The 23,573-nt window shown below is 47.4% G+C and overlaps 1 protein-coding gene across 1 annotated transcript in view; it reads right to left on the reverse strand.

Moving 5' to 3' along the window:
• Positions 1-6,801: 6,801 nt before the first annotated feature.
• LOC306971186 (ADAMTS-like protein 2) overlaps positions 6,802-23,573 on the reverse strand; it is a 58,733-nt gene continuing 41,961 nt past the window's right edge. Inside the window, exons 11-19 of the mRNA XM_079567362.1 lie at positions 22,515-22,800; positions 16,278-16,381; positions 16,071-16,197; positions 13,428-13,641; positions 12,986-13,141; positions 10,004-10,174; positions 9,739-9,915; positions 9,029-9,173; positions 6,802-7,368 (exon numbers count right to left, since the gene is read on the reverse strand). Of these exons, the coding sequence (XP_079423488.1) occupies positions 7,241-7,368; positions 9,029-9,173; positions 9,739-9,915; positions 10,004-10,174; positions 12,986-13,141; positions 13,428-13,641; positions 16,071-16,197; positions 16,278-16,381; positions 22,515-22,800 (1,508 nt within the window). The 3' untranslated portion in view covers positions 6,802-7,240. The remainder of the gene's footprint in view (positions 7,369-9,028; positions 9,174-9,738; positions 9,916-10,003; positions 10,175-12,985; positions 13,142-13,427; positions 13,642-16,070; positions 16,198-16,277; positions 16,382-22,514; positions 22,801-23,573) is intronic.

The raw sequence follows: 23,573 nt of genomic DNA on the forward strand, positions 1-23,573 counted from the left end.
TCTGACCATGAGGGAGATGAGCCACCACAGCGTCAGCACCGACGTCTGATACTGATATGAAAAAACTTTATATAAACTGAAGAATATATATACAGTATATACTAACTGCAGGTTCTGACCATGAGGGAGATGAGCCACCACAGCGTCAGCACCGACGTCTGATACTGATATGAAAAAACTTTATATAAACTGAAAAAAATATATACAGTATATACTAACTGCAGGTTCTGACCATGAGGGAGATGAGCCACCACAGCGTCAGCACCGACGTCTGATACTGATATGAAAAGACTTTATATAAACTGAAAAATATATATATACTAACTGCAGGTTCTGACCTTGAGGGAGATGAGCCACCACAGCGTCAGCACCGACGTCTGATACTGATATGAAAAAACTTTATATAAACTGAAGAAAAACCCAACACACTGTAGCAGCTGACCATGGAAATCATCAGTTGAATAATATGAATATTATTGTACTTTTATAATACTTTGAAGCAAAAACTATCAGTGAACTGCAGCTGAGACCAGCAGCAGTCAAAGAAGGAAGATGGAAGTGACTAACTTGAGTAGATTCTGGAGTAAATCAGAGAGAGAACTTTGATATTTTCATAGGGGTACCCCAGGGCTGTACTTTATCCCCTCTCCTATTCTGTCGTGTGGTTAACAACGGACTCTGTGCGACAAACATTGATATGGAAATCAGTGGAGCCAAGGACTATAACACGACCTGAACTGTTTCAGGACTCTGAAGCAGTTTTATCAGTTTATCCTGATGTTTATATGAAACGGCAAAAACAATACAGTGTCGTGGAGCTTAAATCAGCAACTGACCTGGGTTTGGTTGAGGATATTTCGCTTCTATTCACAGAAGCTTCTTCTTAGCTCTTGTGGTCGAATTCAACCGTGCACCCAATCTAAAGCGGTCTCATATAAGACAGGCACTTCCCAGGAGAAGGGGGACAAGACTGTCATAACCCATCTACTGAAGTCAAGTATCACTCAGTTGGTATCAACAAAGGAGGGTCGTTCACTTGCTCTCAATGGGGCGTTATGGAAAGACAAGGCATAACCTTGATGAGACTGGGCTTCTGTTGTTTCACAAAAACTGCCTCCTTTACTCCTCCATCACACCTTGCTAATTGAGACTTAACTTCAGTGGACGGGGTTATGTCAGTGTTGCTGAACCCATACCTGGACTGTGGACGGCAGGAAAGCAAGAGAGCCGAGGCATACAGCGTACAAAACAAGTGAAAAGTCCTTTATTAACTTGGACGACTTGCAAACCTTTTTCTGCTTTGGCAAACGTTTTGGCCTAATCCTTGAGAGCACCTGAGAGCCATTTGAAGCACTCAAATCTCCGTATTTCTCATATGTCAGTCTTGTTCCCTCCTCCTGGGAGGGGCCTGAGACCGTTCCAGCTTTGGGTACAGGGAACTAATAAGAAGCTTCTGTGAATAGAAGCGAAAGGTCCTCAAACCCAGTCCATTCGACAATTAAAGCTTCACTACGATGAATACTTTCTGGATAAATGAGATTCTTCACAAACAAAAACAAAAGAGTTGTGCACTGTTATTTTATGCTGTATTTTAAACTGTTTTTATGCACCAGTGTGAACTGCACCATCGCCACGTGACCAGACGTCCCTCAAATATTACAATTTTCCACACTTTCGAGCACCTGATAGAAAGGACGTATACAAGTAACAAAGGCATTCACTTTAACCTCACCTTAAAATCGACAAAATCCTTGGTGGAAATGTGTGGTACTACAAGAAAAAAAAGTCAAATTTGACATAAAAGCAGCGACCGTGTCTCGAGAGCCACATTTTCACCGTTCTCTCTTCTCTGACGTCAAGCCCAAACATTTATGTAACGTCCAGTCAATACATTTATGTAACCTCTGAAAGAAGAAATACAAGACAGACCTGTCATTGTATCTGTTTTACATTTGGAGACATTCATTCACAACTTATTTTTCCTATATTCTTGTGAAAACGGGACTAATTTCAACCTTGCACTTGGTTCTTTGATGAATCCGTTCCATCTTTGGTGCCGCATCGTGGAACAGGGCGGCCCCGGACCACTGGGCTGGACACATGAACGTTCACGAAGTCAGGCCTTCCTCCTGTGATTATCTGAGAGGGTGGGATGGAGCTTTAGGCCAGACTCCGAGTGTTTGAGTAAATATCATTTCTCTGTGTTTTTCACTGGTGACTGTTGCCACTTTTGTGTTTTGGTCAATTCAAAGTTGTGTTTTTGAAGAAAAGATGTTGCATTTGAATAAAAAGGGCTTTTCCAGAGCAGGAACTGGACTTTGATACATTGGGGCAAAACATTGTTTCGTCGGAGATATACAATGTGTGATGTTATAGTATTAATAAACTGGTTTCAGAAATATGATGTCGTGCCTATTTTCACAAAGAAGTCAATACGTAAGGATTAAACAACTCGGAGCCGCATTAGACGGTTATAATGCATGAGGCGGAGTCAAGAACACCACGACCTGCAGCGGAGCGGTGTTACTCCTGCATTATAGCGTCTAATGCGGCTCCTCGTTGTTTAATCCGCTTATACCAGGGTCCCACAAACGTAACATTTATAATAAATGTTTTTTTCCTTGACTAAACTCACTAAATCTGCCAGACTACGGGACTATTTTATGTGGGTTATTAGCCGGTCACTGAAGGCTGGTCTCAGAGCGAGTCATTCTCCGCAGCTATTACGAGGATCTCAGTCAGGCTCAACGACACAACATCAGCACAGAATCACAACACAACAGGACTAACCCGGAAACACTTTTCCGTGGAAGTAAACACCGATATGCGGCACTCGTGGGCAGGAGTTATTTCACGTTTACGCTGTTTAACCTGAAGCTAGCTAGCTAGCTCAACCAGCTCAACTGTTTATGGAAACAGCTGCGGTGGAGTCGCTCACACCTGGGCCCCCCCAACTGAAACTTTTATGTTTGACTTTACTAATCCAGACAAATATGCTTCAATGCAGGATCATTTTATGTACGCCTGAAAATGATGAATAGCCTTAACCGTTTTCAATAGAAATGTAAAGCTCATATGTTATTAACAGTAGCTAACCTAGCTGCTCACTCTCCTCTACAAACATTTATCAAGTTTTGTTTTGGCCAAAAACGTTGAAATTAAACAAAATCCATCTCATACGTTCCTGTCAGTCACTAATTACGCCTTTATCTGATTCAGCTGTGTCATGCGTTGCTATGGCGACGCCACAGCGGAGTGATATCCCAGTGATTTAACTACCGGACTACGTGTGCGGTTATACCAAAGTAATGCACCAGCCAATCAGAATCCAGTATTCACCCAGACCATGGTATAAATGGATATTAGACATTAAAGATTTATGCTGTATCCGAATGTCCACACTATCCCCTAACCCCTCATTCACTACATAGGCCCGCGTGAATGGCTTGGATTATTCGAGAGGAAGCTATCGGTCATTTAACAGCTCAAGCTAAAGGTTAGCAGCTAACGTTAGCATCTTTTCACCATAGCCGTTTATATTTTGGTTGTTTATTCATGACAAACACAAACACACGACTGAAACAGCTGATTTACTTCAGTCGTGTTTAGTTCAAAGACCTGTGGCTGTCAGGCTCTTCTCCGACTCTCGCAATGCATTGTGGTCTATATTGACCCGTTTAGTGACCATCGATGCTCACTACTTTTCAAGATGCATTGTGGGAAATTTCAAGTGCACTACTTTTTTCTCTCTGGACATTCGGACACCCCTACAAAATGGCGTGAGCACTATATAGTCACTATATAGTCACTATATAGGGAATAGTCTGGACATTCGGATACAGCCTTAGAGAGCCGTGAGATCAAGCTTTTAAGTTTTTCAAAATTAAAATTCCCTGAATCAGCACGAAAAGAAACTGGCCCTGCTACAATGTCAGGAATGAACTGTTTTATTGAACTTCTGATATATATCAATATAATGTTAAAGCTGCCAAAAGGTATTCTCTTGGAATATTTACTGTCAGATGTCAGTAGGTAACCCTGTTCAGCACCGTGTAACATGTTGTGATTATCCAACAGCTGCTTGCTCTCTGCCATGAACTGCTTCAATATTTATTTATTTATGCAAGACACGACTCAGCCTCCATAGGAATAATCAAGGACAGGAAACAGTCATTACCCTACAGGAAGTTAGCATCATGTTCGTAGAAATATGGAGAAGTGATGCTCGATCTTATCATATGCGTACAGCTAGCAAGCCGGCTATTAGCAAGGAATCTTTCAGAATTTGGCTAACAAGAGAGCGCATGTTTAAGCAAACAAACAACATGTGGTTTTGTGTAAAGGCACAGATGTAACGGCGCCGTCAGTCCGGCTACAGCAGGATTTACAAAGATGTGCTTCCACTGCTCAGAACAAATGAACACATCAGAGAAGAAGCAGAAAATCTTTCAATGTCAGGTCAACAGAGCCTCAGTCTGAGTTTAAGCTGCACAAGGCGTTAGCATTCTACCGCGGTTAGCATTTAGCCTCCACATAGTACACACATGTGCGGCTCACATGTATGAACCATGTGAGAAAAAACTACAGCAACAGCTCAGCACTCACCTCTGTCACAAGTCGTATCCAAGGCCGGATGTTTGGAGTGGGGTTCAGAGGGTTGCACGATCGGTAGCTCAGCAGCTGTAGCTAACGTCCACAAATGTTCTCCAGGGGCAGGCTTGGTGCTTTTAAGGATTCACATCCTCTTTAGTCTCAGCTCTGCTCATCTGCATCAGCTGCTATTTTCGGATGGAGCATCTTGACTTCAGTCAGTGGAGATGTAGAGTTTGATATGATCTCCAAGATGGCAGCCTTAACAAAAGTCAGTTGGCTGAAAGGCATGTATATGTATAACCGTTAACATTTAGCTTCAAACATCGCAAATTATGAACGATCCAGATGTTTCCAACTGTTGTAACCCATTGACCACTTATAGGTTTCTGTCACAGTATCGTTAGAAATCATGAATGATGTACAGACCTCTGGACATTGGCTTTTGTTAAGAATTAGCGTTAAAAAAAAGTGTCCTCTGAGCTAAAGGCTAACTCAAATTCAGGTTTTTATTTTTTTGTGAATCGGATACACATCCAGAGGCCACTTAACAGATGATGATGCTGGAGAAACCACTGAAATGATAGAAATGCTATGAAACGGACATTAAAGTGAATATGACTTAAGTTCGAGTGACAGCATCGTTAAACTTTTGAGCTATAACTGCAGTTGGACAATTTTTTGTATTTTTGATGAACTTATGCAGCAAAAATAGTTGAACAATGTTGTTATTTTCCAAAAAGTGACAGTAGTCAAACAAATGTCCAATCCCCAGCGGAAACACTGGAAAATCCAGTGGACCTCTATTGTACTGAAATAACTCACCTAAGCGTGTATCGTTGTTGTGTTATTTGGCAAGACACTGTAATGTAGCTTCAAGAAGCGGCCCAATGGTGATGTAAAAGTGTAAGTTTATTGTTCGGGCGAGGCCTTCGTTGGTACAGAGGTATCACAGGCTCAGCACAGAGGACTGCGCGGGTCCAAAGCGTCTGATCAAAAGTCACGTGTCGACAACACAAATCTGCTACAGCTAATAAATACGAGGCTTTAAATAACACTTATGGGCTCGACACACAGGGCGACGTCGCTCCAGTTCATTACCTTTGGAAGGTTTGCGCTCATTCTCGTAGACGTGCGCACGGTCGCCTGACACTACAGGTCAGCGAGAGTTTCACTGACAAAACAACGATCGGAGGGGTTTTCCACAATCAACAGGTGAAAAGGGAAAACGTACAGGGCCAGATCATCTCCAAACGGGATGTTGGACACCTGTCTTCTTCAATGTGCTGTAGCTTTTGTCTATGTGACTGCGCTCCTGGCGAGAGGGCATGGCTAATAAAAAAAAGAGCTGGACTGAGGCGTGGTTTATTACAAGCACTGAGCGCTGATCTCCTATAGCCCCACATTCTTTTCCTCCTTTATTGCACACTATCACACTATAGTCTGCGCTTAGAAATAAAAGATCGGGCGCATATTGTTAAGATATCAATTTGAAACTTAAACATAAATATTAGATTTTTTTCTTTTTTTTAAAATGTCATTTTATTTTTTCATATAAAAATAAGGCATTTTATGAGTAAAAATGACCCACATTGCTGATAATTTATGGGAAAAATCTTAATAATGGATTGAGCCGTTTTTATTTTGTGACATATTAGTTCCAAAGCTTTCATTTTTGAATAAGCCGGGAAAAGCTCCGAGTAAAGCTGCTCCACCTATCACTGAGAGGAGCTGCCGAGATGGCTTGAGCATCTGTTTCAGACGCCTCCTGACACATCCCATTAGGAGGAGATCCCCAGGAAGACCCAGGACACAGTGGAGGGAGAGCTGCCCCTCCTTAAAAGAACTGAACCGCTGGAGGAAGTGTGCGTGGATAGGACAGTCCGGGCATCTCTGCTCAGATGGCTGCCTCCATGATTCGGTCCCGGATAAAGTGGATAAAAATGGATAGATGAATAGTTGTTTTGCCTCGTCAGAGCAGTTATTCAAAGGTCCTGTCATGCAGAGCATGTTCATTAAAATTAAGTATTTTTTTTGCGCAAAAACAGAGGGACTATAGTGAGAGTAGTTCAGCCTGAGGTCAGCCGCCTTCACACCTGCCACAGAAGCGAGAGGAGCCGATCCAGCTGTTCAGACTGGCCTAAAATGCTGTGATTGGATTCAAGTCCGAGTCAAGAGCCCCTTTAGGTCGACCTAAATGGAGCTGACGTGAAAAAGACCTAAGATGTTAAGGAGAAAACCCGCAAAAAATAATCTCAACTTTTCTGTGAAAAAAGTAAATGCTTTCACCCTCTGAGCCTAAAAAAAAAGCGGAAGAAAAGAACCGCATGTCGCTGCCGAGTGTCGAGCCCACTACTGTAAACCGGGTCACTTTTATAAATACTCAGGTCATGCAAGATACGCAGGAGAATAACTTAACAGGTCACGGTTGTTGTCAACAAAAAAAAAAGCCGCAGTTTGTAAAAAACATGGCTTCGTCCTTTTTTCCGACTCCACTAGTGGCCGCACGTGGTATTGCACTAAGTATAAACACGCACACAAGGCTTTCCCCAAGAGTTCAGTGACGACGAGGGGCAGGGAACAGCCAAGCGTCCCTGAAGCTCTTAGTGTCCGTGAGTGTGTGATCCCAGAGTCTGCGCCGCCAGGCTCTTTACGAAGCTGGAGGTCGAAGCACGCGGCACGAGTGGCAGCAGGCCTTGCTGTAGTACCAGTGACTGCACAGGTTGACCTTCAGAGCCAGCAGACAGTTGGTGGAAGGCCGGTCCTGGCAGCTCTCGTCTGAAAACACAACAACATAAAGGAGATGCTAAGTATGACGTAGTGATGAGATTTTCAGCTATTTTTGGTGAACTGGATCATTTGCATCGGCTCACCAAAAACAAATTTAGCAGATTTTCATTCATGACTTGTTAAATGAGCCATTCTACTGTTCCCTGCACAACAACAATCAAGCAAAACATGAAAAAGAAGAGATAATTTTCTCTTTTCAGTTGTAAAACCGAAAAGAGGAGTGTTTTCAAATGAAACGTGGATAAACGATGCGCAGACTGCATTTATGGATTAGTTTAAAATTCTAGAGATCTAGATTTTATGTTAACAGCAGGTTCGTTCCTCGAGCCCAAGTACAATCGTTTAAACAGCTTCTTGTCGCGACACAATACGTCTCACGATACTTTGGGCCCGATACGATATGTACAGCATTTTGCAGATGGGAATCACCTGGGGGCAGTGGGGAGATACCTGGGGGCTGGGTGGGTCGGTGGAGAGTTACATGGGGGCTGGGTGAGTTACGTGGGGGCTGGGTGGGGCCATGGGGAGTTACCTGGAGGCTAGGTGGGGCCATGGGGAGTTACCTGGAGGCTGGGTGGGGCTGTAGGGAGTTACCTGGAGGCTGGGTGGGGCTGTTGCTGAGTTACCTGGAGGCTGGGTGGGGCTGTGGGGAGTTACCTGGAGGCTGGGTGGGGCCGTGGGGAGTTACCTGGGGGCTGGGCGGGTCGGTGGAGAGCTACATGGGGGCTGGTTGAGTTACGTGGGGGCTGGGTGGGGCCATGGGGAGTTACCTGGAGGCTCAGTGAGGCTGTGGAGGGTTACCTGGAGGCTGGGTGGAGCCGTGGGGAGTTGCCTGGAGGCTTGATGGGGCCGTGGGGAGATACCTGGAGGCTTGATGGGGCCATGGGGAGTTTCCTGGAGGCTGGGTGGGGCAGTGGGGAAATACCTGGGGGCTGGGTGGGTCGGTGGAGAGCTACATGGGGGCTGGTTGAGTTACGTGGGGGCTGGGTGGGGCCATGGGGAGTTACCTGGAGGCTCAGTGAGGCTGTGGAGAATTACCTGGAGGCTGGGTGGAGCCGTGGGGAGTTGCCTGGAGGCTTGATGGGGCCGTGGGGAGTTACCTGGAGGCTCAGTGAGGCTGTGGAGAATTACCTGGAGGCTGGGTGGAGCCGTGGGGAGTTGCCTGGAGGCTTGATGGGGCCGTGGGGAGTTACCTGGAGGCTCAGTGAGGCTGTGGAGAGTTACCTGGAGGCTGATTGGAGCTGTGGGGAGTTACCTGGAGGCTGGGTGGGGCTGTGGGGAGTTACCTGGAGGCTGGGTGGGGCCGTGGGGAGTTACCTGGAGGCTCGGTGGGGCCCTAGGGAGGTACCTGGGGGCTGGGTGGAGCCCTAGGGAGTTACCTGGGGGCTTGGTGGTGCTGTGGGGAGTTACCTGGGGGCAGGGTGGGGCCGTGGGGAGATACCTGGGGGCTGTGTGGGGCCGTGGGGATTTGCCTGGGGGCTGGGTGGGGCTGTGGAGAGCTACCTGGAGGCTGGGTGGGGCTGTGCGGAGTTACCTGGGGGTGGGGCTGTGGAGAGTTACCTTGGGGTGAGGCTGTGGGGAGTTACATGGAGGCTGGGTGAGGCTGTGGGGAGTTACCTGGAAGCTCGGTGGGGCCGTGGTGAGTTACCTGGAGGCTCGGTGGGGCAGGGCTGCAGTGTGCACGTCTGCTTGGAGACCGGTTTGGTCAGAGGGTCGCAGCCTCGCACCAGCTCCCTGCCCTGGTAACACTTCACATCCCGCATGCGCACGCCCACGCCACACGTCTTCGTGCACTGTCAGACACAAGGGAAACAAGGTCAAGCAGAGAGATTTTTTATCTTGTTTATTTTTTTAATAAACTAGTTATTAGTGGGAAAAAAAAATCGAATTTCTCATGTAAATGAATGGACGCCCCTAAGTTAAGCTACGCCATAGGAATGAATGGGCCGCTGAGCTAGCATGCAAATTCTACAGTTTTTTTCAAAACGCCTGCTCCTTTCGACCTAGTAATCAGTAATCAGATCCTACACTTTGGATGCATTTAATTTGAGAACTTTATTCAGGGTTTAAATGAGCACTTTTAACTGTAATTTAAGTTTTGGGCGCAGCCGCAGATCCCCTCCTCAATGCGCTCTGGCAGCAGAGCAGGAGGGGCGACTGTGCGTGATACCTGCTCAAAAGAATATCTAGCTTCGATACCACTTTTAGTATCGATTTAGTATGAAGGAATCTATTTTTTGACAACCCTAGTTAAGATGTCAGGACGAAACCAGACACAAATCTGACAAAGCTGTTTTCCAAGGGCTTATTCACACCTGGGCATGAACCGAAAGCGTGTGTGTGAGAGTCAGGGCTGACCTCGGACCAGGGCGTGGAGTACCATTTGAAGCACGGCCGTTCGAAGCAGGTGCTGTCCTCCTCGGGTTTGTCTCGCCGATCGCAGGTCTCCTCCTCGTGGACCTGGATCTTCCCCGCAGTGATGCCCACGCACTGAACCAGCCGCCGCTTCACCCCGCGGCCGCACGTCGTGTTGCACTGATAGGGCGCAGGAAAGAGGAGGACATGTAAATGACGAGCGTTAGTGACCCCTAGGCGCCGGCAGAAGCGGAGGAAGCGCCCATACCCGTTCCCAGTCCTGGGTGAGCCAGTGGGGGGCGCACTCCCTCTCTCCGCAGGGATGAATGGACAACGGCTTGGACTCGGCTGGACACTGGTTCTCGGGCACCACTCGACCCTCGGATGCCTTACAGTAAACGTGCCGCATGGTAATGCCCTCACCACAGCCGCCCGAGCACTGAGGGGAGGGGGGGGGCAGAGAGGGGAATTCAGTAAATAAAAACCATAGCAAGTGGAAAAGTAAGTGAGACTGGCTTCCCCCATAGAGCTCAGTGCAGACTGAGGGCTGAGCCCCCTCCTGTTCACTCTGCTGACCCATGACTGCACTACAAAGTACGACTCAGACCCATGACTGCACTACAGAGTACGACTCAGACCCATGACTGCACTACAAAGTACGACTCAGACCCATGACTGCACTACAAAGTACGACTCAGACCCATGACTGCACTACAAAGTACGACTCAGACCCATGACTGATCTACAGAGTACGACTCAGACCCATGACTGCACTACAGAGTACGACTCAGACCCATGACTGCACTACAGAGTACGACTCAGACCCATGACTGCACTACAGAGTACGACTCAGACCCATGACTGCCCTACAGAGTACGACTCAGACCCATGACTGCACTACAGAGTACGACTCAGACCCATGACTGCACTACAGAGTACGACTCAGACCCATGACTGCACTACAGAGTACGACTCAGACCCATGACTGCACTACAAAGTATGACTCAGACCCATGACTGCACTACAGAGTACGACTCAGACCCATGACTGCACTACAGAGTACGACTCAGACCCATGACTGTACTACGGAGTACGAATCAGACCCATGACTGCACTACAAAGTACGACTCAGACCCATGACTGCACTACAGAGTACGACTCAGACCCATGACTGCACTACAGAGTACGACTCAGACCCATGACTGCACTACAGAGTACGACTCAGACCCATGACTGCACTACAAAGTACGACTCAGACCCATGACTGCACTACAAAGTACGACTCAGACCCATGACTGCACTAAAGAGTACGACTCAGACCCATGACTGCACTACAGAGTACGACTCAGACCTATGATTGCACTACAGAGTACGACTCAGACCCATGACTGCACTACAGAGTACGACTCAGACCCATGACTGCACTACAGAGTACGACTCAGACCCATGACTTCCCTACAGAGTACGACTCAGACCTATGATTGCACTACAGAGTACGACTCAGACCCATGACTGCACTACAGAGTACGACTCAGACCCATGACTGCACTACAAAGTACGACTCAGACCCATGACTGCACTACAAAGTATGACTCAGACCCATGACTGCACTACAGAGTACGACTCAGACCCATGACTGCACTACAGAGTACGACTCAGACCCATGACTGCACTACAGAGTACGACTCAGACCCATGACTGCACTACAGAGTACGACTCAGACCCATGACTGCACTACAGAGTACGACTCAGACCCATGACTGCACTACAGAGTATGACTCAGACCCATGACTGCACTACAGAGTACGACTCAGACCCATGACTGCACTACAGAGTACGACTCAGACCCATGACTGCACTACAGAGTACGACTCAGACCCATGACTGCACTACAGAGTACGACTCAGACCCATGACTGCACTACAAAGTACGACTCAGACCCATGACTGCACTACAGAGTACGACTCAGACCCATGACTGCACTACAAAGTACGACTCAGACCCATGACTGCACTACAAAGTACGACTCAGACCCATGACTGCACTAAAGAGTACGACTCAGACCCATGACTGCACTACAGAGTACGACTCAGACCTATGATTGCACTACAGAGTACGACTCAGACCCATGACTGCACTACAGAGTACGACTCAGACCCATGACTGCACTACAGAGTACGACTCAGACCCATGACTGCCCTACAGAGTACGACTCAGACCTATGATTGCACTACAGAGTACGACTCAGACCCATGACTGCACTACAGAGTACGACTCAGACCCATGACTGCACTACAAAGTACGACTCAGACCCATGACTGCACTACAGAGTACGACTCAGACCCATGACTGCACTACAGAGTACGACTCAGACCCATGACTGCACTACAGAGTACGACTCAGACCCATGACTGCACTACAGAGTACGACTCAGACCCATGACTGCACTACAGAGTACGACTCAGACCCATGACTGCACTACAGAGTATGACTCAGACCCATGACTGCACTACAGAGTACGACTCAGACCCATGACTGCACTACAGAGTACGACTCAGACCCATGACTGCACTACAGAGTACGACTCAGACCCATGACTGCACTACAGAGTACGACTCAGACCCATGACTGCACTACAAAGTACGACTCAGACCCATGACTGCACTACAGAGTACGACTCAGACCCATGACTGCACTACAGAGTACGACTCAGACCCATGACTGCACTACAGAGTACGACTCAAACCCATGACTGCACTACAGAGTACGACTCAGACCCATGACTGCACTACAGAGTACGACTCAGACCCATGACTGCACTACAGAGTACGACTCAGACCCATGACTGCACTACAAAGTACGACTCAGACCTCTTCATCAAGCTTGCAAGACAAAAAGATTGTTGTGGACTTTTCAAGATGTGCAGAGATTGTAGAGATTGTAGAGATAGTAGAGAGTGTCGAGACTGTAAAGATTGTAGACAATATAGAGACTGTAGAGATAGTAGAGTGTATAGAGATTGTAGAGAGTATAGAGATTGTAAAGAGTATAGAGATTGTTGTGACTGTAGAGATTGTAGAGAGTGTAGAGAGTGCAGAGATTGTAAAGAGTATAGCGATTGTAGAGTGTATAGAGATTGTAGAGAGTATAGAGATTGTAGAGAGTATAGAGATTGTAGAGACTATAGAGATTGTAGAGACTGTAGTCAGTGTAGAGAGTTTAGAGAGTGCAGAGAGTGTAGAGCACAGACCGGGCCCCACTCGGACACCGTCCACTGCCGCTCACAGGGGGGGCCCGTGCAGTTCTTCACACCGGGGGGTCGACTCGACGGGTCACATGACCTGCTCTCCTCAGTGCAGCGCACGTCCCGGGTCACCTGACCTCTGCGGCCGCACTTCGCCGGACACTGGACCAAAGACAGACAGATCCGAGTCACACGCACAGACGACACCCGTTTGTAGGGCTGGGCACCGTTACACCATACTCGTGTTAAACCTGATTTTTGGCCACAGTTTTCCCAATTTTCCCTTAAATTATTCCCAATTTTTCACACATTTCTTGACATTGGTGATGACGGTCAGTATAGGTACCATTAAAGTACTGGTATCGAAAAAAAAAAGTTACGGTACCAGCCCTACACGTTTGTAACAATTACAGCCTCATTCAGACATGTCACAGTAAGAGCCCTGTACCTCGCTCCACTCCGCCACCTCCCACTGTGGCCCACAGGCGGGGCTCTTACAGGCTCTCCTCTCTGGGGGGCGCTCTAGCTCGGCCTCCATGCACAGGTCGCTGTAGACGGAGCTGTCCAAACCCGGGGACAGCATCTTCCAACAGCGCACCTGCCGGAACTGGAAACCCTCCCCACAGGTGCGCGAGCACTCGCTCCAGCTGCTCGCCTCCCACCTGGGTGTAAACATGAACGTGTTAGTTACCAGGGAATGTTCTGGTATCTGTTGGATCCCAGTCCCAAAATGTTTTACTAAACATTTTGGGAAGCTTTCATTGAAAACTGAGTAGGTCTAGTTTAAGGGCACAGTGAGGTCGTTTCCTGTAGACCGCGAAGCAAAAAACACTTGAGTCAGACAGATATTGTGCACATTAAGAGTGATTTAATCCAGAAGAAATGAGAAAAAGAAGTTCCTATCCTAAAATTTAATTTATTCATTGACTTTCTAACAAGGGGGAACGACATCATGGATATGGTTTGCCTCGGACCACATGACTGTTACTGCCAGCATACAGGCCACTAGTTAGAGCCACTAAACTAGTTCGGAAACAGATTCAAGTGTGGGGTAAAGACTCTTTAGAGAAGCTCAGGGACCGCTTTCACACACTGGATTGGGATATGTGCAGGCTACCACTCACAACAACATCACTGATCTCCAGGAGTTTACAGAGACTGTCACTGCCTACATCACCAAGTGCACTAAGGATGTTACAGACTCTAAGATCATCATTATCAGCTCCAACTAGAAACCTTGGATTACAAGTGAAGTCCTCTGGCTCTTGAGGGTCCGGGATGCTGACTTCAAATCTGGTGACTAAGCGGACCTGCGGACAGCTAGAGCCAACCTGTCCCGCTGCATCAAAAAAGCCAAGAAGCAGAACTCCAAAAAGATAAGTGATCACTTCAGAGACAGCAGAGACACTTGGAGTCTGTGGGAGGGGATGAAGACCATCGCAGACTATAAACCTCCTCAACAAACCTGTGACAGTGACACCTCTCAACACCCCCTCCAGAAGACCAGGTGCTGAAGCTATCTCCAGAGAGTGTGAGAAGATCTCTGAGCAGGATCAACGCACGCAAAGCACCGGGTCCAGACTACATACCTGGTCGTGTACTGAAAGGTTGCGCTGATGAACTCACTGAAGTCTTCACAGACATTTTAACACATCTCTGCAGCAGGCTGTGGTCCCAACATGCCTCAAAGCAACGACCATCATTCCAGTGCCAAAGAAGTCCCCACCCTCCTGCTTTAACGACTCCCACCCAGTAGCACTCACTCCAATTCTTATGAAGTGCTTCGAGCGGCTCGTCATGGACCACATCAAGTCTGTTCTCCCTCCCACCCTGGACCCATGTCAGTTTGCTTGTCGGTCCAATCGCTCAACTGAAGATGCCATCTCCACTGGGCTTCATACAGCCCTCACTCACCTCCAAACAAAGGACTCCTACGTTAGAATGCTGTTTTTAGACTTTAGCTCAGACACTATAATCCCACAGCAGCGAATACACAAACTGCTCCACCTGGGGATCAACATCACTGTGCAACTGGCTGCTGGACCTTCTGACGGGGAGACCACAGGCTGTTGGTGTCCTCCAGAACCATCACACTGAACACGGGGGCTCCCCAAGGCTGTGTGCTGAGCCCCCTCCTGTTCCCTCTGCTGACCCATGACTGCACTCCAAAGTACGACTCAAACCTCTTCATCAAGTTTGCAGACGACACAACAGCGGTGGGCTTCATCAGCAACAGAGACGAGTCAGACTACAGGAGTGAGTGAGCAGTCTGGCCATGTGGTGCACACAGAACAATCTCTCTCTAAATGTGGAGAAGACAAAAGAGATTGACTTTTGAAGTGCGAGACCAGCATGCTCCTTTAACAATCTACAGTGCTGCGGTGGAGAGGGTGACCAGCACTAAGTTCCTGAGTGTGAACATCACAGAGAAGCTCTCCTGGACCATGCACACTACATCACTGGTCAAGTAAAGTCATCAGCGTCTCTACTTTCTCTGCAAGTTGAGAAGAGCCAGAGTCCCAGCCTCCGTTATGTGCAACTTCTACAGAGGGACTATAGAGAGCATCCTGACCAGCTCCATCACTGTGAGGTTCTTCTACAGAGGGACTATAGAGAGCATCCTGACCAGCTCCATCACTGTGAGGTTCTTCTACAGAGGGGCTATAGAGAACATCCTGACCAGCTCCATCACTGTGTGGTTCTTCTACAGAGGGACTATAGAGAGCATCCTGACCAGCTCCATCACTGTGTGGTTCTTCTACAGAGGGACTATAGAGAGCATCCTGACCAGCTCCATCACTGTGTCAGCACTGCGGAGGAGCCTCCAGCGCATAATGAGAGCAGCGGAGAAGATCTGTGGAGCCCCTCTCCCCTCTATTTAGGACATGTTCTCCACCCGTCTCACCCACAAAGCCGTCAGAATCACCAGGGACCCTACGCACCCATCACACAGTCTCTTCATGTAATGGGAGGAGGGAGGAGACTGCGGAATCCATGGGCCAGTTCCAGTCGACTGAAGAACAGTTTCATACACCAGGCTATCAGGAAGCTGAACTGAATTGAGTTTGGTGTTTGTGCGTAGTGAGCTCACCGTGGCTGACACTCTCTCCCGATGCAGAAGTCGTGCACAGGCTCCGGGCGCGTCACGGCGTCGCAGTACATGTCGTGGACTTCCACTCCGTCGTAACGGACACACGACACAAACGAGCGCGACACTCCTGCGGCAGAGACACAGGCGACCTCCTCAAAGGCCAGAGTACTGTGATGTAATACTGCTGTAGTACGTGCAGTACTGTACCTATGGAGCAAGTGATGCTGCAGGGCTCCTGCGACGACAGCTTCCAGCGGTACATGTCGGCCGCGCTCAGCTTCAGGTTCTTCTGGTTCAGCCTGTGGTTCACTCTGAAACATAATTCAACCCAAAACAAATCACTTCACTCCATCATCCTGAAGAACAGGGCCGAACATCTGTCACTCATTAATGTATGTTTTTATATGCGTCTTTTACATTTCTAAACAAGGATAAATAGGCTGCATTCACATGATGTCACGACCTGCCTGTAAGAGACTATGTGGATAACGTCAGAATCAAGCTAACGGTAACTGTTATTCCAGGTTCAGGAGAAGCAGCTTGAGTAAAAGCCCCACATGGACACTGCTCGTCTCAAGTTGAAGAACATTTGAACACTTGAACAGCTGAACTTTGGTGCAAATCTCGGAAATGTGTTTTATTGCGGACATGTTTGCCTTCCCTGTCGCTGTTTGTTTATTTTAAACTGGACTCTGTTTGGAACGGCCCGAGCCCGGATCATTGTGTTACCCAGAACAGGGTCCACATATTTTTAAATCGAATCAGTTCAGATACTTTTGGGGTCATTTTTGTCGATATCTTTACGAAACCAATACTGAGCAGGGCGAGTGACGTATATGACCCATTAGCCTTAACAAAGCACGCCTCAGTCCCCCTCCTCTACTGAAGTTTGTTTTTTGTTGTTTTACAAGGATAGACTTAGGCTAATGGGTCGTCTACGCCCGTTGACTCAAAAGTCAAAGGTCAAATTTATTTATAGAGCACATTTACAAACAGCAGCCACTGCCCCAAAGTGCTGTACAGATTCATAAAATAAAACAACCAACATTTAATACAAATAGAATAATAAAATCAACATGAGAAAAATGCTCAGCTCAGCTCGTGCCGAAGGCCGGTGCAAAAAAGTGAGTCTTCAGCGAGCGCTTGAGACTCTCCAAAGATGTTACAGTTCAAATATGTAAAGGGAGAGAATTCCACAATTTAGGGCCGGCTACAGCGAAGGCTCGGTCCCCTCTGCTCTTCCGCTTAGACCTGGGAGGGTCTAGAAGATATTGTTCAGCGGACCTCCGAGCTCGGACAGGACTGTGCAAAGATATCAACTCTGACAAATAAGGTGGAGCTAAACCATTTAGACATTTAAAAACAAACAAGAGGATTTTAAAATTGATTCTAAATCCAACAGGGAGCCAATGAAGAGATGCAAGCACAGGAGTGATGTGGTCATATCGTGATGCTCCTGAGAGCAGTCGTGCAGCTGCATTTTGTACCATCTGGAGGCGCTGAATTGAGGATTGGCTCAGGCCAAAATAAAGTGAATTACAGTCGTCCAGGCGACGGGTTACAAGGGCAAGGACTCAGCAGCAGAGCAGAACGAAGACCTGCTAGTTGGGTGATACTGTAAACAACTTGACTCGGGACGTTTGGCAGTGTTGGTTCCCTCCTCCTGGGAGGAGCCTGGGTTCTATACAGACCAGTCCAGTTAAGGGTTGGGCTGATGGACGATATCATCGTCCATCGTGATGGATGAGCAACATCACGATGGAGAGCCACCATTGTGATGCCACGCCCCCTCCTGTCAGAAACACGCACTGGTCTTCTGTAGGCCTTGTAAACCTACAAACTTTGCAGGGATTGCACTGTAAATTAAATCACGGATGTAACTAATATGCGCGCTAGCGTCAGTAGCCTGCCAGAAGCCACGATGTGTTGGCCGTAATTATTAACGTAAAGACGCAGCTGCTCTGTTTATGACGCGCGGGGCTCTCTCTCTCTCTCTCTCTCTCTCTCTCTCTCTCTCTCTCTCTCTCTCTCTCTCTCTCTCTGCAGCTCGGAGTTTAACAGCGCGTGGTTTTGCTTTGCTTTGCTGCGTACGGAAACTTAAACCGTTTTAAAATAACGAGATGGCTCTCACATCGGAGCTATGGGCGCGCATGGGTTTGGAATATTCTCACGAAGAACTGAGAGAGGAGAGAAAGAGGCGGAGGTACGAGGTTAGAGCTCACGGACCGGGCGGCGCGTGGAACGGCTTCAAAAACGTGAGCTACGACGCAAACTTCTAAATATTGTCCCGTTCACCCATTGTTTCTTAAACATTACGTTAAAACTAGAAAAGAAAAAGATATATGCATGTGTGTATGTTTGTGTATGTGTTTATATATATATGTCTACATGGGTGTGCGTATGTGCATATGTACATGTATACAATAAAAATTAGGCTGACAGTGATGCAGTGGTGTGACGGTGGTGACGGCTCACTGGCGTAGTCTGAGTGTATTGCGTGTGGGTGAGTGTGGGTGTGGGTGTGTGGGCGTATATGGGTACGCTTAAAGTACGGGTAAATTAAAAACAAATAAATAAAAACAAACTTTCGGCGTGGGGTGGGCGGGTGCGGGGTGGCTCTGGGGGACCGCGCTTCTCTCGGCAGTTGCCCCCGCGTGCCTTGCTTTTTTGGTGCGCCGTGCAGCGCAGGGCCCAGCGCAGGCGTGCGTGCACATCGGTGCAGGGTGGGCGGGAGTGGCTGGGTGTCGGGGGTGTGGCGCCCCTGGACCTCCGCTGGCGCCTGTTGTTTTGGGCGCACCGCCTGCCTTGGGGCGTGGCACGATCGGGCATTGGGGGGGGGGTGGGCGGGTGCCGGGCGGCTGGGGGGGGTCGCGTCTTTCGGCGGCTGCCCGCTCGGACCTTGCTTTGCTTTTAATGCAACACAAAGCATAGGGTCCATCACAAATGCCCCCACACTACTCTTTCCCTTTGTGTATACGCTGTGGGCGTACCTGTGTACGCCTTGTACGCGCATGTTTGTATGTATATGTGAATGGTGGGTGTTCCGATGGCATCACCGGTGCCTCTGTCGACGCGGTTGTCACCACTGCAACACTGTAACCCATGTAGAATTAACAAAATAGTACTGAAAATGAAAGAATTTCTTTGGATTTAATAAAGGGAAAGAAAAGGGAAGAGAGAGAAAGGGAAAAGGAAGGGAATGGCTGAGATGTATGTGGATAAGTATGTGGGGGTGTACGTGCGTATGCGTGCATGTGTGTACATGTGCACGGGTAGACTTATATATATGTCTATATGTGCTTGTATGCCTTAGCTATTATTAATATTGGTACTATTATTGTTTTATGTTTATTTTTTATAATTATTATAATTGTTACCATTTATTTGCTGTTTCTGCACTGGGTGTAAAAAACAAAACAAAACAAAAAACATTTGTGTTAATTCTGACACGCTAACTGTGTAAATTGTAAAAATGAAACTTATGGCACAATAAAGTAATAAAAAAATAAATAAAAAAAAACATTACGTTAAAACTGAGCAAATGCAAATAATAAGCTACGATTTACATTTGTATTAGTGTGATGAGAGCCTTATTGAGGAGGAGTTGACAAATAAGTCGTTCTCTCACACTTTTACGCACGAGTTTTAACACATTTCCTTTGCAAAAGTCGTGTCCATGACTCCGTTCAGATCCTGTTTAGTTTAGATCCATTTATCCTGCAATCTCACATTTTCCTAACATACATAGTAATATGCAGCATATATATAGGCTATGTAAATGTCTTTAAAAATGCTTATAATGAGAAATGGACGATATCATCGTCCATCACGATGGTTCAATGTAAACATCGTCAACGGCCAATTAAGGGAACATCGCCCAACACTAGTCCAGTTTGGGCTACAGTGTTTTTTATGAGCAAGAAGAAGCTTCTGTAACTAGAAGCGAATCGTCCTCTACTTTACCTAAATCCAGTCCAGTTGATGATTAACCCTTTCTACGATGGATGCTCAATGGATGAATGAGAGCCTTGACAAACCTTCCATTAGTGACCATTTCATATGGGGTCATTTCAATAAATATACATTTCTAAAACTGGTTAATTTATATTATTAAAGGGTTAATATGTAAATGTAAATTATATTAACTGGTTAATTAAAGGGGGGGTATTATGCAAAATGGACTTTTTCAAGCTTTACATCATGTTATTATGTCGTTCCCTCATTAAAAACATGCCTGAAGTGTTGCCTTGGCACATTCACGTATTTCTGAGTAATCTGTAAAAACTCTGATGGCGGCCATTTTAGGGATAGCTTTGCCTGAGTCCTCCTAGGAACGCCCCCACCTCCTGGAGACGCCTCCGAGCTTTGGTCACCGGCCGAGTAACCAACCACTGCCCCTCAGCAGAACCCCCTCCCCACTGATGCCACAGACAGCGTGTGGAGGGGGCGTGTCTGAAAGGCTCAGAGGTTCTTAAAGAGACAGAGGCCTATTTCAAGATATTCACTACAGCCATTTTGAGAGAGACATTTTATACAAGGCAGTTATTCTAATTTACTGCATTTACAGACCAACAGAAGGTTTGGTCATCATTGTAGTGTGATATAGATTGGTGCTATGTGAGTGAAAAAAACAGAATACCCCCTCTTTAAACAATTTAAGTGTGAAATTAAATAGATGAAAAAAGTTTACCATCAATACTTTCATGACAAACAGAACCTAAGCTGGGACCTGATGGATTTTAAGGCTGAACTGTACACGGTTAAGGAGGGGGTTGATAAATAGGTTCAGATCAGCTCGGAGGTCGGACACAGACAGAGGGAAAAGACGTCTTTAACAAGTGGAGACGATGGATAAACACGGAGCTGGACCAGACAGACAGCTCACAAACACAGACGGGATTTCTGATGGTTATCACTGATGCGAGTCCAGCCGCGGCCTGACGAGGACAGCAGAGACAGACAGGCCAGGGGGGAGGGAGTCAACGATGTCCGACCGAGAGGAGCTTCAGTGGAAACATCTGCAGGGGAATGATCAGAATGTGCTCCTGGTCACGCGCAAACACGGAGACAAACTGGAGAAACCCGTGCCTGACGAGAGTGGATCTAATTTGCCTCATCAGAGCAACGTTCCCCTGTCCCGTCATGCGGCACCTGTTCAAAATCAGTCCTTTCTTTGCTCAAAAAACGAGGAATAAAAGCGAAACTAGTTCGGCTCGAGGTGTGAAGGCGCCAAACTCGAGCCAAACTAGTGTTGGTTTCATTCTTTGGCGCTGCAGGGACAGGACAATTCCTCACTTCTGAAATACGTGCCTGTGTTGGGTCGAGCTGGCAAACACAGCAGAGAGAGCGCAGGTTGGGACATAAACATGAAGCATTTGCCATCATTTGAAGCCATTTTAATCACCAAAGTTTATAACCCTCACATGCTTTTGAAGTCCTACTGGCGTCTAAAGGCCTTCTGTACTTAATATGCGTAAACAAAAGGACAGACTTTAGCTCTGATTACAGCTGCTCAAAAGGCGAAGGGAAGCACAGCAGAGGTCATTCTTTCACTGCAGAGAGTCTCACACTCGCCATGAAGGAAACAAACAGCAGCTCATGAGCTAAAGACATCTGAGACCTACAAATGTCTTCTACACTGCAAAAAGTATTTAACTAAATCAGTATAAACATCTCAATTTGAGCATAATAATCCAAATTTGAGTTGTTTTGACTAGTTAAGAAGTTGTTGGGCATTTGTCCTGGATTATTTCACTTGTTCTGAGATGTTTCGGACTCGTTTCGATACATTTCGTCCTTATTTCAGGTCATTTTCTTTGCCAATGGGGAAAGAAAATTGTTCTTATCTCATTGGCAATTTTACTTTCTTATTTCAAGCGAGATTTACCCTAGAACTGGTCTGAAATGTCCTCAAACAAGCAAAGCAAACTTGGTCCGATCAGGAAAAGTGTCTAAATGAGTGAAAACCGCTCAAAACAAGAAACATTTCCTCAATTCAAGTCATTTAAGCCAATGCTTGATATTTGCTTTTTGCAGTCACTGAAGAGGAGCCCCCACACATGCTGCACAGTGGAAGCATCACAAGAGGCGCGACAGGCACAAACGAGGAGGTATCAGGGCAAGACTCACAGCTAAGCCTCACAAGCCTCCATTCCTACTATTGTCCTGACTAATGGAGACAAAGATGGATTATATTCGTCTGCTTCACATTTCCCAGAACATGGTGAAAGACTTTTGGAGCGGAGGGAGCTGTGCAGGAGGAAGAGGAAGGAGGAGGTGGAGGAGCTGACCAGTGCAGGACACCACGCTCTGAAACAGGGACCTGACAAAGTACTTTATTTCCTCTGTTGACCGTGAAAGCCTCATTAATATGCATGACTTCATCAAACTTATCTTGTCACAGCCCTCTTACACTTGGGGTTTGCTCAGTCACGCTCTGTGTACCTCGTTCTGTTGTGGCGCCCGTTGCCGCGGGCGACGGTCCTGTTGCCGTGGTGATTGCCCTCTGAGCTGTCGTTGCGGCGGCTCAGGCTGAACTCCAGCGTCTCGTTGCGCTCCAGGTCCGAGAAGAGCCCGCCCCCGGACAGCAGCTGATTGGTCGACATGTTGACGAGCAGATGGCCGTCCAGTAGGACTCTCCACAGCAGGTTTGGGTTGGAGTCAGGCCCCGCCTCCAGGGGCCCGGCGGCCAATGGCGGCTCGGCGGTGCCTCGAGGGCGGCTGCTGTTTCCTGCACACACACAAACAGCAACGACTTAAAGGAACAATATTCTGCTTTTCTCTGGCATTTTGAGATCATTTGAGGTCATTTGCCTCCGTCGTCCCCCCACTCACACTCTCAAACTCACTGTCATTAACTCTGGCCTATTGTACATGTTTTTAGTGGTAGTACCCGGAGGAAACCAACGCAGGCCCTGTCCAGGTGGGAATCAAACCTGGGACCTGCGAACCGCTGCGCTGCCGTGCCGCCCTCTTCCTTGAGTGAGCAGTGTGAGAACAGGTGTGTGCTCTTCCTGGGTATGTCATATTATGTCACTCCCTCATTAAAAACATGCCTGAAGTGTTGCCTTGGCACATTCACGTATTTCTGAGTAATCTGTAAAAACTCTGATGGCGGCCATTTTAGGGATAGGTTTGCCTGAGTCCTCCTAGGAACGCCCCCACCTCCTGGAGACGCCTCCGAGCTTTGGTCACCAGCCGAGTAACCAACCACTGCTCCTCAGCAGAACCCCCTCCCCACTGATGCCACAGACAGCGTGTGGAGGGGGCGTGTCGGAAAGGCTCAGAGGTTCTTAAAGAGACAGAGGCCCATTTCAACACATTCACTACAGCCATTTTGAGAGAGACATTTTATACAAGGCAGTTATTCTAATTTACTGCATTTACAGACCAACAGAAGGTTTGTCATCATTGTAGTGTGATATAGACTGGTGCTATGGGACTGAAAAAAGCAGAATACCCCCTCTTTGATAAAAACAGGCATAACATGAAGCGTCCCTTGGA

The sequence above is a fragment of the Gobius niger genome, assembly GCF_951799975.1.
Source record: "Gobius niger genome assembly, chromosome: 1".
NCBI lineage: Eukaryota > Metazoa > Chordata > Actinopteri > Gobiiformes > Gobiidae > Gobius > Gobius niger.